This window comes from Amaranthus tricolor, chromosome 17 (assembly GCF_026212465.1).
Source record: "Amaranthus tricolor cultivar Red isolate AtriRed21 chromosome 17, ASM2621246v1, whole genome shotgun sequence".
NCBI classification, from domain to species: domain Eukaryota; kingdom Viridiplantae; phylum Streptophyta; class Magnoliopsida; order Caryophyllales; family Amaranthaceae; genus Amaranthus; species Amaranthus tricolor.
In genome coordinates, this window is record NC_080063.1 from 20179474 (window position 1) to 20197323 (window position 17850).

At 33.6% G+C, this 17850-nt stretch overlaps 2 protein-coding genes across 4 annotated transcripts; one reads left to right on the top strand and one right to left on the bottom strand.

Moving 5' to 3' along the window:
- Positions 1-1094: 1094 nt before the first annotated feature.
- LOC130803987 (cytochrome b5 domain-containing protein RLF) lies at positions 1095-8950 on the top strand. Of its 3 annotated transcripts, XM_057668248.1 has the most exons (7): positions 1113-1433; positions 2362-2439; positions 5696-5773; positions 5855-6227; positions 6718-6852; positions 8160-8210; positions 8530-8730. In XM_057668248.1, the coding sequence occupies exons 3-7, from the start codon at positions 5735-5737 to the stop codon at positions 8613-8615; spliced, it is 684 nt and encodes a 227-aa protein (XP_057524231.1). In that variant the 5' UTR covers positions 1113-1433; positions 2362-2439; positions 5696-5734; the 3' UTR covers positions 8616-8730. The 3 variants fall into 3 exon arrangements, with proteins under 3 accessions (XP_057524229.1, XP_057524230.1, XP_057524231.1); XM_057668246.1 differs by lacking the exon at positions 2362-2439 and having other exon boundaries at positions 1095-1433; positions 8530-8950; XM_057668247.1 differs by lacking the exon at positions 2362-2439 and having other exon boundaries at positions 1095-1433; positions 5642-5773.
- Positions 8951-8976: 26 nt separating this feature from the next.
- On the bottom strand, positions 8977-11087 carry LOC130803986 (protein DUF642 L-GALACTONO-1,4-LACTONE-RESPONSIVE GENE 2). The gene is made up of 3 exons (XM_057668245.1): positions 10843-11087; positions 9769-10260; positions 8977-9497 (listed from the first exon to the last, which is right to left on the bottom strand). Exons 1-3 carry the CDS (start codon positions 10943-10945, stop codon positions 8977-8979), a joined length of 1116 nt encoding a protein of 371 aa, XP_057524228.1. The 5' UTR covers positions 10946-11087.
- Between the last annotated feature and the right edge of the window lie 6763 nt (positions 11088-17850).

Here is a 17850-nt window from a genome sequence, read left to right on the forward strand (position 1 = left end):
ATTTAGGAAACAAAATCAAAAAGATTTGCACATTCAATTATTTACAAAATCTCTAAAAATCTTCAAGAAATCATTAAAGAAAATAGATAATTCATCTTTAAAACTCCAAACTTCTCTCTAATAGAGGATTTAATGAATGAATTCGACATGGTGAAGATTTGCTCATTCAATTATATATAAATCTCTGGAAATCTTCAAGAAATTATCAAGAAAACCGACATTTCATCTGTAAATCTCCAAAAAATCTCTCTAATGGAGAATTTAATAAATGAATTCGATATGAAAATGACTTTACAAACATTGCGAAGAGATGCAGACGAGGATTTAATGTCAATTATATATCACAATTTTAATTCTAACATATTCAATTTGAACTTAATGTATTGCAATAACTCTATTCAATTTGAATACTTATCTTCAAATCGATAATTGAAGATTATAAGTTCAAAATTGAGTTCGATAAAAAAACATCAATTATCAATTTATCTGTCACAATTTTACTTTGAACATATTAAATTTGAGTTAAATGCTATACAATATGTCTATACAATTGAATACTTATTTTAGTTATTTTTAAAACGATAATTGAAGATTATAAGTTCAAAATTGAGTTAGATTATAAAACATCATTGTTAAATTATATGTCATAATTTAACTATTAGCATATTCAATTTGAACTAAAATCTATACAATATCTTTATAGACTTTGAACACTTATTTTTAAAAAGATAATTGAAGCTTATACATTTAAAATTGAGTTAGATCATTAAATATCAATCGTCAATTTATATGTTATAATTTTACTATTAACATATTCAATTTGGATTATTTACAAATATATATATATATATATATATATATATATATATATATATATATATATATATATATATATATATATATATATATATATATAAACGTGGTTAACAGAACGACAAAAATCAACAATCTTTAATTCTATATTATTGTAATCTTCATTTTCAATCCTAAGAATAAGCAATCAAAAGAGAGAAAGAAACAAAAATCACAAGAATCAAAAAAAAAAAAAAAAAATGGAGAAAAAAAGAAGTGGGAAAAATAAAACATAAACATAAACATAATAATAATAATAATAAAAGGGCATGAAACCCTTATTGCTCAAACTAGCCGTCATTCTCTTCCTTCCTTCTCCTTTTTTCTCTCTTTTCCCTTTGCGCCGCCAGTGAGCAGCTCTGCCACCACCAGAAACCGGCGAGCCTGCTGCACGGCCCCACAGAAACACTGATCCTCTTCCCTCCTCCACGATAGAAACCACAGCCGCGCGTCAGGGACCAGCTGTGTGCAGCACCGCCAGCAAGCAGCCGGTCTGGGCCTCTCTCCAGCCGGTTCTGGGCTTTTCCACCACCTCCACAAGCTTAATTCTCCTTTTCACTTTCATTACTAGTTTTATCTTGGTGAGCCATCTCTTGTTCTCCCATTTGATTCTTCTCGTTTTCAATTTAAAGTTTTATGAAGTTTATGAGTGTGATGTTGATTTTTGTGTTATTTTCATTGAATGTTTTGCGGGTAAGAAAGTGATTGATGAATGGAACATATTTATGATTTAGGGTTTGAAGTGTGATTAGAAATTATGGGTTGTGTTGATTGTGTGTTAGTTTCTTAGAATTTTACTATGAGCAACAATTAAAGGTGTTATCTTTGAAACTAGTAACAGTGTGGGCTTTCATGTACATTATGGTGGTGTATTAGTTTATTGATTCTTGCTATGGATAATGGTTAAAAGTATTATCTTTGAACATGGAATGACTAGGGTTTGGATTTAGAAATGAAATTTCCAATGATGTGTGTTTTATGCTATATTTTGGTGATAATTTATTTGATAACCTTAAAAGTTGTTTTAAAACTTAGTCGATTGGTTATTATTGTGATAATTAGTAATGGTGATGATTATAGTTGACTATGGAAGTGATTTTTGGTTGTTAAATTGGGAATAATAGTTATTAATTGTTGTGGTTTGATTGTTGCGAATTACAAGTACTCTTATTAGGTTGTTATTGAAGTTATAATGCATAATGTTAATAAGCCAAGAGCATAATGTCAACTTATCGTCAATGGTTGATAAAGGTTGTTATTGTAACTCTAATCGATATACTCAAAATTAGTTGATGAAAAGGAACGATTCACATATGCTTTTACTTTTAAATTGGTGAAAAGACTTATGTTGTGTTGAGTTAATGATTTTGACTTGTATTGGATGAGTTGTGTACGTGCTAAAGTAATCGAAAAACTCAAGTTGAATAGGTGATAGTGGTTACTTTGGTATTTAGATGGTATGACAAAGTAGTTAAAGGGATTTATTAGTTTTATTCCTAACTTGTATAGGTTTCCAGTTCATAAGAGGAAAATAGAACCTTAGTTGGGTGAATTTTGTAACTTTTGGTCATGCAGTGACGCTTATAGGTACGTACACGAAGTAACTAACCCTTATATGCAAATTGCTCTAAAATATTATTGTTTATTGTGATTATATGCATTGTATCGAAACTATAAGATACTAGTGAATACACTGTATAGGAAGAGTTATCGACTATGAAATCCTTGCGCTTAAAATAGTTTAGAGAATGAGAGTATTAGTTTAAGGCGAGGACCACCCCCTTATTTATTTAAGAGTTGAATTATGCCTTACTCGGAGTTAGAATCTCCTTTAGAGGTGAATTTCATATTTTTTTTGAGTTGCTCAGTGGGTATCGGCGTTCTGCTATCCCAGAGCACTCATTAACAGTCGAAAGTGAGAGTTATTCCCATTTGAAAGTATTGGATTATGATTAGCTCGCGTGACTCAACTGGATTATGTCCGGTTGATTTAATAGCCCCTTAGGTGAGATCTGACGGGATCACCGTAGGGGGGTATGAGCATACTTTTGTCATTGGGGCACCGGATGGCTGATACCGCCCCTTGACCGAGGTGTTACCATGCGGGCCTTGCAAACCCCAATATGGTGGCCTCTTCACTGGATGAGTACCCCAGTGTGTTAGTTTTCATGAAGGTAGGACTCGAGAGGGTCAGCTGGAGGGGGTATGAGCTCATACTTTGCCATGGGCGCCAGATGGCCGATAACGCCCTTGGCCGTGTCACTATGCCCGGAAGTAGAGAAAAGATCCACTGATAGAAAGTTATTCAGTGATAGAAAGTTTATTCATTGATCGAAAGTTATTAATGATTGAAGGTTCATTCTTTGATAGAAAGCTTACACATTGATAGAATGTTTACTCATTGATAAAATAGTTTATGCTAATGAGAAGTGTGCCTAAGTTAAGTTACCTCAAGGGTATTACAGACTATGATCACACCAAGCTCTATAAGGTCATGTGTTAGGTATTCTGTTAATGCCTTGGTTGAGTTAATGCTATGCGTGTTTTGCAAGTGTTTATGTTTTGAGAAAGGAGTGTAAAGACCTGCATTCTACCCAAGAATGCATGGTTCAGGTTGGAAAGGACGTAATGAGATTAAAAAGTATAAGTGGACGATAAACGGTTACTATCTGTGCTTGTGTCTTATGAAATCATCTTATGCTGTTGTATAACATAATGTTATCTAGTAGTTGGCCTTATTATATTTGTTGCTAGTTATGTGTTTGTATTTATGTTTGATTGTTGATGACTTTCTATGATTGTCCTGCTATGACACATTGGCCTTTGGTCTAATCTCGAGCAGCAGGAGGATCATAGACAGGCGTAGCAGGTATTGGAGCTTCTTTTGCATTGCATTAGGGGAGAGTGATGAGGGTGAAGCATAACCTGTGTCATACCCTTATCTTTCGATTTTGTAGCTCTTGTTATCTTTTGTAAACTTTGGTTGTATATGTTTTGTTATGAGGCCTTGTGTCCTTCCTTGTATATTTGTATTTCCGCTGCGTAGTTTATAACTCTGTATGGTTTGAGGAGTTAAGTCATTTTAAACGCAAGCGTCGACACTAGAACCACGATCCATGCTTGGCATGTAGATTTGAGGGCGGCGAATCATTCCGCCGTGGTGTGAGATTTTAAAGGCAATGATGCCTTAGATTAGTTTAATGTATTTATTGTGCTAATTGCTCTACCACATGTTCGATTTTGGAAGAGTTGCTGTCGAAATTTTCACTCACCCTTTTAAAGTTAATATTTAACGTTTATCTAAATTATTTTCCTTTTTTTTATGTAACACCCGAATTTCTTCCCATCCTTCACGATTTTGGTTTCGTAAAAGGGGTTGGAAATTCAGGGGTGTTACAGGTGATTACCAGAGCCAGTGGTCCCTATTTTTGACGCTTTGTGTTTTCAAATTTGTTGAGAAATTGCTTGAAGTTAGAAGTTATTCGTGAGAGTTTGGGTAGATATGGGATAGGTTTATATTACATATTCATGCATAACGATTATCATTGCACGTGCATAGATAAATATATAGTTTGTTTAGCTTGTTATGAGACTCATTCTCACATGTATTATTATTAAAATTAAAAGTTATGATGGTGGTTTGAATGATGATATGATTTAACAAATCAGTAGATTTGAATTATATATCATCAAGTAATAATGAAACTTTTGAGTATTTGGTTCAACTCATGAGTTGTATTATAAGTAGTCATTATGGAGATATGAAGTATGAATGAGGAAATTCTAGAGAAGTTGGTTGCATCGGGAACTTTCTCTTACTTGTGATGATAATATGAAATTTAGTCTTATGTGTCTGAATATTTGTTCATGTTAATTGTTTTTATAAAGCTTACGAGTTTTGATATTGATCCTATACATGAACCCACTGTTTATTTATTTGCTTGAGCATTTCATTTGTCAAGTGCATTCGTTATCATAACATAGAAGGTGGTGATCATAATTCTCTTGAATATGTTTTATGACTGTGCAAGTATGATCGTAAGTAGTTTGAACCAGAACAAGGTTAAGAGTTAAAGTGTAATAAGAATTCGATATATCATAAATGAAAGGAAGGGTCTTGTATGCGATACCTTGTAAATAAAGTTTTAATCACCAGTTGATGATAATAATGCGGTCATAGCTAAAGTATAGATGCATTAAAACCTAAATATTAAGGAGAAGTTCGAGAGCACGTTAAGAGTTTATAATTTGAGAATTCAACCCCCAATTTCGGGCCATGATCTATAAGAGTATTATTGATATATTCTTTATATATTGATGAGTTGAAGTTAAGAGATTGTTTTCAACGTCTCTAAGTGTTTAAAGATAATGCTATATTAGTTGAACCAAATTATCACATTAGTATTGTTGTTCAAACTAGAATCGCCTTAATATTTTCATTTGAAGTTATAATTCTTACAAGATTGAGGCTCTCGACCTTTGTAATTAGCTATAATAACATTGGTGTTGAGTTTTAGTGTGGCATAATCGTTTCTACCAATAAATGTTTTCAATCTCATACAGTGACTGAGACTGATGCTTTAAATTGGTTGATATATATATATATATATATAATGTGGCAAATTCCTCTCAAACACTAGTCTATTCTCCTCCCTATTTCACAAAAGTTAGCAACTTTTGAAATGACTTTTCATTTATGTTGTGACTAGTGTCTTGTGTAGCTGGAAGCTACATTATCATCTATGTTTTTTTTTCTTATAATATTTCATATTTTTAATGTTTGGCGAAGGTTTTTATAGCTCACCAATGAAGAAAGCTTATTGATTGCATATTGGATTAACAGGAAGGTCTTCTCTTCATTAGCTTCATACTTATTTGTCAGATGGAAAACGAAAAAGATGACGACTTTACATTTTGTCAGGTAAGGTAGTTACACTTATTACAATATAGTAAATAAAATTTCATGTAGTAAACATGCTTTTTTTTTTTTAAATGAATTTAGGTAAGTGCACCTGTAAATCAGAAAGGTTTTGATGAGCAAGTTGTGGTTCCGAGCATAGGCAATATTACTATAAATGAGGAAGTCACAAGTAGTAACAACGGTGATCTATTTAGTCTGTGGAACAACAAGGTTCCTTCTCAGGCTACTGCTGTGAAGGCGGATAAAGTTGGATCGTTGTCTTTCAATGTCATCAGTACAACTCCTATAATGCAGTCTAGTGATGCATCAAAACAGGTTGAATATTCGTCAACCTTTCCTACAGAACAGAAACCTGTGGCCAAGAAGCCTATTACAAGGACGAAGGTTCCTTTTGAGAAGGGCTATAGCCAAATGGATTGGCTCAAGCTTACTCGTACGCATCCGGACCTTGCAGGTGTGTTGCAGTTCTTGTTCTTAAGGTCTATTGTTTATATTTTCTTCTGTTTTCGTCACTTAAGAGTGAATTTATGCAGTCTTCTAGATCTTTATCTTTGATATATCTGGGTGAATGTACATCAGGGTGCCAAACTAAATACTTGTAAGTCATGCATGTTATTTGCTTATTTTGTGACTCGTGTTTCCAGTCTAGTTAAGCATTGGATTATGACATATCACCAGCCTCCAAATTTGATATAAGTTACATAATACTACTTCCTATTACCAACCTTGTTCATAAGGTCAGTTTTTTTGAGAGAGGCTATGGTTTGCATTGTGCAATGTCTTGAACAAATACAAAGTTGCATGATTGAATCCTATGATAGTAAGCTATGTCCTCGTCACAATATCAATTGAAATGAAAACATTCCTATTGTTAATTCCCCTTCATTTTATTTACTTATCATTAATTCTCTTTAAAGTTCTATTCTCCTTGAATCGTGAAACAGGACTGAATGGTCAGTCGAACAAGAGGCTTATATCTATGAGTGAAGTTAAACAACATCAAACAGAAGGAGCAATGTGGACAGTTTTGAAGGGACATGTGTATAACATTTATCCGTATATGAATTTCCATCCGGGAGGTATGGACCTTTTTTTGCTATCTTTATCGTTTTATGGATTCATTTTTTTGGCTAGCTATCCACATCCTGTTATTAATTCCAACAATGATCATGTTTTCCGGTAACCTGCCTTTTTAAAATGTTGCCCAAATAAAAACTCTCTTCTTTTGCTTGTTTAGAAAGGGAAAGAGAACACGAGCCCCTTTTGTTGACATGTGAAATAGACAGAACTAACTCATAAAAGTTTATGGACCTTTAAAATTGATCAGAAAATTGTTCATTTAATTAGGAATGAACAGAAAAAGGGTACAAACTGACATACGGATATCAATGTCGACAAAGATTTATTAGTTGTGAATTTTGGGTACTTTAGGATAACTTTCGACATGCTTTACGGTCGAAAATGAATATCATCTGGCTTCATCTAGTTTGTTAAGAGTTGCATTTATGCCTTATCCTAACTGCTGGGGCTAATCTGGAGGTAATCTCTGCAGACTGTGAAAAGTTTGGAAATGTTTATGTTTGCAAAAAGGAAAAAAATAGAACCTGGCTGATGTGAAGTGAGAAAAATAAAATGATAGAACTATAGAGAAAAGCAGGTTGATTCCAATATCTTGTCTTGAACATAAAGCCTCAAGTCCTCAACTTCTAGGTGCAGAAGATTACTTGTTTACAACTCATATAAGAAAAGTTTCTGTGATATATGAATATAGTAGTTTCCATCAAAACATTGTAAATTTTTATGTGGTGTAATGTTCATGATTCACATTTGTAACTGTGATGAATGGAGAGGAAGTGCACAGTTGGGAAATTTTGTTGGTACCAATGTACCACCCACTCTGCTGTAACACTTATAGGCATAACTATCTGTCTTGCTACCACCTGAAAAGGAACTACAACTGTTCCATGGTGTCTCCATTAACTTGATGTAGTTTTTCAAAGACTTTGAGAAGCCAATCATAACAGGGTCACATCCCATTCACTATTCAGGCAGTCCTTTGGCTTGTAAGGAAATCTCTGGACCAGCGGTAGAACTTGCCTATCATGTCAACTGTGCACGATACGTTCCATGTAAAAGTGACCAAAGTAGACCTAGAATTGTATTGCCAAGTTCGCTCGACCTCGTGTTCATGATAAAGCTATTTATATATACTAAGCAATTGCAAATGAGCCAATGCGTGCGGAATTTTCTTTTTGTTATAAAGCTAAACACATTTATATTTCTCGTCTTAATTTTATAGATCTTTAAAGCTTTGGTCTTGATTGTGTTTTATGCACCAGACACAGTATGCTACCTATTAACACTGGGCTCATGAATTTGTTTGCAGGAGTTGATATGTTAATGAAAGCTGTAGGAAAAGATTGCACATCTTTATTCAGTATCCTTTTGCCCATGTAAAGTACAAGAAAAAAATCCTTATAGTGGGCTGGTAAATAGTTTTAAGCCTTAATAAGCATATACCAAAAAATTGCAAACCATCAAACATGTATCTAATTTCTCTTCCTGATGGCTGATTTGTCACGCTGAACTGCCCGAGTATATTGACTTTCAAAAATCAAAATAAAGAAGTAAATTATTTGTTAGAATGTGATTATATTGCCTCATCCACTGTAAGAATTGTTTAACCATTTCCGGCTACTCTTGTCTAATCTGCTTTACTCACAAGGCTTGAGTTGTAGTCCTTGACTCTTCTTCAGATAAATACCATGCTTGGGTTAATGCAGATTTCTTACTCGAGAAGTGTTTGGTGGGCATTTTAGATCAAAGCAATGCTAATTGCTAAACCTCTCCATATGTAATGAGCTGAAATGGGCAACTTGTTTTATGAAGTATCTCACAATAATGTACTACATTGGATATGACAATATTTTTAAAGAATAAATAACCATCTTTTCATATATTGTGAAGTATGAACGTAAATTGTTTCCGCTGCTCCCATGTAAATGTTGGTCTGCAAATTGTGAGTTGTTGATAATTCATGTGAAGCTCACTGATATATAATAGCACATGCTAAGCAGATAACATGTATCCTTTGTTAGTTGGTACACTACTGTTTTGCTGTAATTATAGTCTGCAATACATGCCAGAAATTTAAGAATGGCACTACATTTTCTTTAAGCATAGCATTACAATTAACTTAATATCTATATAGTGGGGAAAACCCTAACTTCATCAAGCACAGGACCACAAAGTATTCCGAACTCATCAACCTTGCTGTGGTAGTAGGAGCTGTAGAAAGTAAGCCGAGACCTAACCGAGGTTGCTTTGAACTTCATACTAACTGTTTTGGACCTCCCCAGCCCTTGGGACAAGAAGGGTGCTTTTAGAGTATCCTTCCCAGCAAATGCTTCCACCAACATGGATCCTTTGCATCCATTCTTAGCATCTCCAATGGTAAAGGTGAGATTGTACATCTTGTTGGGAACTGTACGGATAACCTGGGCAATTGCGCTTTCCCTTCCTGCTACAAGCTCAATGGCTGCACGGCCGAATGGGACATTGAAGTGCCTCTTGTCAATGAACTTTACCGCCTTAAGGGATTCGATTATCCATCCGGGGACTGGGGAATTGATGTCTTCTTGTTTGGGTGGGAGTAGTATACCATTTGATGTGTTAAGTAACCTGTAAGGACCCTCTTCAAATCCACCATTCCTTACAAGGTTCCCTGTAAGGACGTTAGTTAGAGAGAGAGAGGTGTTGGTTCACTCAATAGTTTGTTCTAGTTTTACAGGTAAAATTAGATGACATCCATTAGATTTACAGGTAAAAAGTACTAGTTTTATTTGCAGTAGGATTCATAAAATCATTAGCTGCAGTAGTTATTTGTGCATCAATTGGAAGATTATACAGGATAAACAAGCACCTTAGGAGCAGATTATGCTGAAAACAAAAAAAAAATAGTAACGGCAAACATCCAAATAAGCTGCTTAATATACCTTTAGGAGGGTAAACCGGCAACAGTTCCTTGAGAGCAACAGCATCAATTAGAGGGCCACAAGTAGGATCCTCTTGCACCCCAGGGTTACTGAAAGTGATCTTAGCAACCTTAGAAGTGGCCTTAAATCCAAAAGCATGAGTATCACCTCCATCACTACTGTAAAGCGTTTGAATGGGCAAGTCACCTTTAAAAGGAGGGACACTAACCCTCAAGACCTCATCTTGGGCACAAGTCCTAGAAGCTCCAAAGGTCAGTGCATAGAATGACCCTGGTTTCACAGGCACCGACTGCGAGATTGAGGCTTCATTTCCTAGTCTCACAGCGTGTACGCCATGGGCAACGGCGAAGTACATTCCTCCGGGCTGGGGCCCACCATGGATGTACTCAACAAGACCATTAATTTCCCATTTAGGTAAAGAGAATTTCCCTATGATTTTGGTTTGCTTCATTTGCTTTGGTGGCTCTTCAAAGTTTCCATTAGGCAACAGTCCTGTAAACAACAGCACACAGTGATTACTGTTCTGTATGGCTATATCCATATGGAATAAGCCCAAAACCCCAAAAATTACCCTAAATTACCTTCAGACTTAAAATCAACAAGCCAAAGAAGAAACAGTCTGGCCAATTCAAATTTACGTGTTCACTCCATTCTTTGAAGAAAAGTAAGCACTTCTCCCATGATCTTGGAAACTGTTTTTCTATTCCTTTTTAAAAATCTAGTAGGTAAAATGAACTACATATAAGAAGAAAAAAACCCTTAAAATCCCCCACAGACCCCAAGATTCTAACACCAAATTATCTTCACATCAAACCAAAAAACCTCAACAAAGATTATCATACAGAAAACAAGAGGTTGTTTCACAAGAAAGATTCAGATAAAGATCTCATTTTGCCAAGTTAAAGTACACATGACATGGTGAAGATTTGGTCCGAAGTTGGTTAAAATGTGAAACAATACTGATTCTAGTAACACTGTTCACTTTGAAATAATTTATACAAAAAAATCCAAAAGAAATTCAGAGCATTAGTAAAATGAGAAAGCTGAGATAGGTGTAAGCAATAGTATTATTACCTCCCCTGTGAACTTGATTATTATGACTATGAGAGGCTCCCAAGGCAGAACATACTGTGAGTAGTAGAACTAAACAGAGGAAAGGAGATATGGGCACTGCCATTTTTGCTTTGAGAAGAGGGATAATGGAGGTAATGTAGTGAAGTAGGAGTAGCTTTCTAGAGTGAGAATGTTCGGAAAGAAAGGGATGTTTTTTATAAGGGTATTGGCAGCAACAGAGATTGGGCTAAGATTTTACATTTTGATAAATTTGTCTGTTTGTTGACTAAATTTCAAATCCCCTTTTTCTCCTTAATTTAAGGTGGCATTTTAGCTTTTATTGAACCTCTCATCTACTTTCAAAGACTTTAAGATCTTTATTCTTTAATGTAATAATGTTCATGTGATGAATGATGAATTCATAATAAATTCAGTCACAGTAATTTTAGTCCTATTATAAACTTTAGACATATACCCTTTTGTTCCATTAATTTTAAAGCAAATAGAAATTATGACCGGGATGCACATGATATGATGATGAGGAATTATGAGGTTTTTTAAGAAATTGGTAATAAATAAAAAGAGATAATATATTGTCTAGATGAAATTAAAAAAAGTTAAAACATATAAATAAGGTCAAAAGAAAATAATAGATCATTGTCCAAAAATAAAAATAATGCAGGACAGAAAAAGTATATATATATATATATATATATATATATATATATATATATATATATATATATATTGCACACAATATTTAATGCACTTTCTGAGTCTCAATATATATGTTATACTTTCAAAAAGCTGTTATAGTTTTGATGAAAATGTGATAAATAAATTGATCTCAAAATCTAGTTCACCAACTCGGTTCTAAAATCCGAAAAATTGCTAAGTGAAAGAAGCTAACTTGGCAGCAAGAGAATACAAGATGATTTTAGTTTTTCATTTTGAGGTTGCTGCAAAATAAGAGTTTTTATTTTTTTTTGGTAGAATAATTGGTAAATAAGAAGAAAAAATAAGTAGATGAAAGAAATGTCGATAAGAAAAGTAAGTTTGATATAATAAGCGCAATAAGTTGTCACATGAAGTAAAAAAAATACGACAAACTAAAAAAAACTTATATTTTATAAGTAACACTAGTACTCTTGTAAATGTAATGTGATTCATAAATTACATATTTCATCTATTTCGATGAATTTAAAATATATAAAAAAAACTTTAAATTATATAATGTAAAATAAAAGAAATAGTGAAAATATTACACTAATTAGTAAAGTATTTTATTTTTCATTGAAATTGCAACATTTTCTATTATTTACGGAATATTGTAATTTGAATAGCTATGAGTAGCAAGTAGCACAAGTATGAATTTGTAAATCTGAAAAATGAGGCTCACCGCTCTTAGCACACTGAAACCAAGATGATAGCGGTGCACACAATTACAACTACAATGTGACGTACTCAATATATATGAATATGAGTACAAAAACTCCACAATTTAACGATAATAATCATCTTAAATTTGTTTTTGACACCAAATTTATGACATACTCAATATATAACACTACCTCTATTGGACCACATTATTTAGTAATAATATTCACAAATTAACAATTTTAACTATAAATAATTACTTATGTATTAAAAAACTTAATTTAGAAATTTTATTAGATTTGTTTTCATGCCTAAATTCATAATTGAATTTAAAGTATTATTTTTTCAAAAGTTTTTACTCTTACAAAAATAAAATTATTTTTTTATCAAAGTACGAAAAATACAGAATTATGCCTACAAATATAGTTTTTAAACTCTTGAAAACCCCAAATTTTAAATATAAAAGGTCATAGAGTCTTATAATGAATACCTCCAAATTCAAACATAAATTTTTAAACTCTGACATATTAAATGTTTATTGACTTATATTCAATCTTTTTAATATTCAGACTCATACAAGTTATTCTCGTTTTGCATTTTTATCTCTAAACTCATTTTCATTTGATCAAGATAAACAAATATTTAAATGATGGATGAGTTAGCATGTTCTTATTGACCAAGAAAAAAAATATCATAACATTGTCTCCCACCTCAAGAGTCCTAAAAGGGCTCTTTAATTTTCAAGGCTCGATGCAAGACTCAATATTTTTTTGACCTCACCAAAATTAGTATTCGTCAAAAACTTACAAGATTTTCTCCAAATTTACATTGTTCTTACCCTAATCCTTTGCCAAGCTCGATTTGTTATAGGGCATGTTTGACAAATGATCGTTCAAGTGTTGGGTGAAAAGTCAGTTGTTTAAACTAGTTATGATGAAATTGTTAGGTAAAAATTATTTGTTGGTTATTAACTGTTTACTAGGATAAAGTTTCTGAGAAGCTAAAAGCTTATAAAAAAACTACCATGAGTACCTTTTTGATTTTTGTATTTTTTCAAATAATTTTTATTGTTTAACCAACAAAAAAAGCAAAAACAAAATTAAAAAATCAACCAAAAAGTTAACAAAAGCTAATTACTAAACACCCCAATAATATACTTGAGTTTTACACTTTGACACACTAATCATGATGATCTATCCTTATGATTTTGAATCATTTCTATTTTAGTTTATGGTTCACATTATTTCTTTGAACTTTTTTTATTATCTTGATGGTTTGCACACATTTTTCACTTTTATTTAAAAGTTTGAATTTTTAGATAAAATAAGATAATGAGTGTTACGAAAATAATTTGGAGCAAATTATAACCCAAAACAAAAAAAAAATATTTTCTTCGTTACTTAAAGCTTTTTTCATTTGCAAGTTTGACTCGATCGATTTGTTATCTTATACCCGTGTAGAATATTTTTATTAATTATAAATTTTAGACATAATTAACTTTATTTATCTTCATGTAAATATTTTTATTAGTGCTTATGGTCTCTAAATATTTTTCACTAACTTTATTTTGATGTTAATTTAATATATTCCCCATGGTCCTAAATATTTTAGGAGTACTACTTTAATAAATAATTTTTAATAATTAAGGTCTTCATATTTTTTTTCACTAACCTTATTTTAATAAGTTTTAAATGCTTATGATTTTGGGTTCCCATTCATTTTCCATTAAATTTATTATTCAACAAAATAATAAATTCACCATTTAAAAGATTGTATTTTTTTATTCTTCATAACCCTGAAGTATTGGGTTTTCCACGTGGCAGACAAAACTTTTTTAAAATCCACGCAGTAACCCTGAGGCTTACCCAATTAAACTTTTGTGACCTTATTTACTAAAAAAACTTTAGAAAACCGTGAATAAGTAAGAATACCAATTTTGTGAGATTCAATACATCGAAAATCATCCAAAAGATCACATATCCTCTAATTTCCTAACCCTAATTCCTCAATTTTTCTTGATTCTCCAACCCTTAATTCCCCAATCTTGATTCCCGATTTCTCAAAGTTTGACAACAAATTTCGAGCATTCAACTAAAGGTATTGATCAACATCAACCCAAAATGTCAAAGGTTTTACTAGACTTTCGATTGGTTTAGTAAGCATTAAAAGTGTATAACTTTAGTTTATAAGAATTTCAATTGTTGGTGGATGAGTTTCAAATATTTATATGTCAATTTCGATTCTTTTGCTAGAATTTTTCGTCAATGAACTGTTTGTGTTTGAAGAACGAATCGCAATTTGATAGTAGAAGAATAATAAAAAAAACTAGCGTTTGACTTTTTGGGGGAAAAATAGATTAATTAGAGTTTATATTTTAGGAGAAAAATGAAAAAACTAATAAAGGAAATATACGAGTTAATTTAAGTGTACCATACAATACAACCAACCTAATTGGTAGAAGCATTAACGTTCCCAAACATTTTTTTTTACAATAATGGTCACAAAGGTTTAATTTGATAAACCTCAGGATTATCACGTAAATTATAAAAACACTTTGATTACAACTACAGCATGGAAAACCTATTTTTTATGGTTACCATGTAGAATTTTTCATATTTTTTTTCATATTTATGGTTCCTACTTGCTCTTTATTAACTTTATTATTTAATAAAATGATATATTTACCATTTAAAATATTATATATTTTTAAATTTTTCATAAATATTTTTTAGAGTTATTATTTGGAGACCTTCTCACGGTACATGATAGCTTGGTCAAGGTTAGCAAGTTATTTCTTGGTTGAATCTTGAATTAACAAGATTCTGAGTTGATCAAGTCCTATACAATAAGGAAAAATTAGAGAAAGGGAGAAGAAGATGAGACAGAAGATAAGAGAAAGAAGTTTTTAATTGTATTATTTCATATGAATTGCATACAATGGATATATTATTTATAGCAACATTTCCGTGCAATAAACTGCCAACTAACTTCATGACAGCTAAGCACAACTAACAAAACAAACTAACTAAGATTTAACAAACTATAACAAACTTAACTTATGATACAAATGTATCAAGTGATCAAGACCTTGCAAACAACCTACAAGTACAAGATAGTGTTTCTGACTTGTCATCTACGCCAATTGTACGTGAAGGGCGGAACCAGGTCAAGGATGCTTTCCAAAGACTAAACATAACCTCAAGATATTATGTTGGGAATTTGGAAGCCAAGACAACACCAAAGAACAACATCATACACTTGAAAATGGGAACAGACAGCAGAACCCAGGCCACAGGACTTTCTGACGACCAGCAGACCTTGTTGAGTCTCCTGAGTGCAAGCCCGACCCATCTAGACCCTAAGCAAGCTTGGGAAGCCACCTTTGCACATGGACCAAGCCACCAAGGGTCCAGTTTCTCACTAACAGTCCACGAAGAATCCTAGAGACTTAGTGGAAGAAGGGCTGCTCGACAGTTTTTGCTTAGTCAAAATTTGTCTAAGTATTTTTATTTTCTATTTTCTGTTTAGGCGCCTTATAAGCCTTGTAATTAGCACGTGTTGTTTAATTAGGCGTGTAATTAAGATATAGCCGTTAAGGTAGTTGAGTGCTCTATATAAGGAGAGCCTCACCCCATGTAATAGACAACATTTGATTTCATCTTAATTCAATACAAGTAGAGGTATTTCAGAAAGTTGTTTTCTGTTTTTCCTTCTTTGAAGTTGGCGGTGACTTCATCAAAGGTATACGAAGTATCCTTTGATCCTTGTAGAGCCAAAGGTTGTGGAGCAATCATTGATTATGCAAGGAAACTGTGGGTACAATACCTGGAAGGCATTGTACATATATCGTTGGCATAAGGACGTTGATATAGGCGCTGATCATCATCATCAGAAAACCAAGAAAGGATTTCTTGGTTCTGTTTTTGTGTGCTGAGTGTTCTGTTTATCATCATTTGGTGTTTTTGAGTGTGTAATTGATCAAATCTTCCGCTACACATTAATCTCTGCATAATCAAGGCCTTAATCAGCCCTGGTTTTGCATCAAATTGGTATCAGAGCCAATTCACGAAAGGGACAAAGGTAGTATAGAAAACCGGTTATTTCAAGAACATTGTCAATTGTCTGGAAAATTTCAGAGGAAGGAAGTTGCAGGGTGATTGTCAGGAAACAACATTGCAGAATCTTTCAACATTGTTCATATGATATTCAGGGAGTGATTCCTCCTTTTTTCATTTCATTTTTATCATTCATTTTAAGATTTTCATTCAATTTAGTCACACGATTCACATCAGTGCACCAATTATTATCTGGTATTGCGATTGTGCGATTCTTGTTTTTGTTGAATTGATTGTTGCTGGAAAATTTTTGTGCTGGTTATTGTTAGTTGTTTAATTGAGACCATTGACCACGAGGAAAGATTTGGTATGTTAGAGGATGGTATGCGTAGATTGATGATTCACTTGGGATTAGATAAACAAGTCGATAGACCACCAAACCCAAATCCTCGACCCTACGAAGATTGAACCATAAAGATCGACATTGCTGACTTTGATGGCCTTAACCATGACCCGGAACGTTACATAGATTGAGAAAATAGAATGGACCAATACTTTGAGTTCAAGGGAGCACCTGTACACCAACAATTCAAGGTAGCAAAGGTGAAAATGACAAAGGTAGCTTCGACATGGTTAGAGGAAGTGCAGAGACTGAGACTTAGGGAGGGTAGGGGTAGAATTCACACTTGGGATAAACTCAAGAAACACATGAAAAGGAAGTATGTACCCCCAACCTACTGACAACAGTTGTATGTTCAGTTTGGCACCTTAAAACAAGGGAGTAGACCTGTGAAAGAGTATATTCAGGAGTGGGAAAAGCTCACTGTGATGTGTAATGTTCAGGATGATGAGGAATTAAGAGTGGGTAAGTTCTTAGCAGGTCTGAGGGAAGACATTAGAAGCAAAATGATTAACACACCTCACCTCATCATACACACAGCAGGCCTGATGGCCATTGTTATTGAGAAGCATATGGGTAAAGCAGCCACTTCATACAATAGAACCACTAAGACCTACGCTCCTAGGAGCACTAACACTACAACAACACCTAAGAGAGACACCCAACCAGACCTACCTAAACCTAGCACTGTGAAGATGGTAGCACCTTCAAAGATGTAGTATGCTTTAAGTATAATGGCAGGGGAAACTACAAACAAGATTGCCCAAATGCTAGAGCCTTCACCATGAGGGAATGGCGCACCTACTACACCTGACAACATGCCGTGGTTGCTCTCCATCACTCGTCGATGGATGACACCACGTGGCATCATCGTAGCGTCACATTATGCTCCTGCTACGCCTACGATGACCCAATTTGTAAGTCTTCATTTGCATTTAAATGATTAAGTTGCCGATTACATAATATAATATTACATTAACTAAATATTAATTGCAGGCATAAGGTGCGGCAGCCGTGATGCGGTATAGCCACGAGGAGTCGGTGAGGGAGATTGCGGAAGGCATGCTCGACGGCACGCAGTTCCAACACTTCATACCGGAAGTTGCTGCAGAGTTATCACTGGCTACCGCCGATGCGCATGTCTCATCTCCAACCATCACAGTACTAGTTCCCTCCTCCACCAGAGCGACACACAAA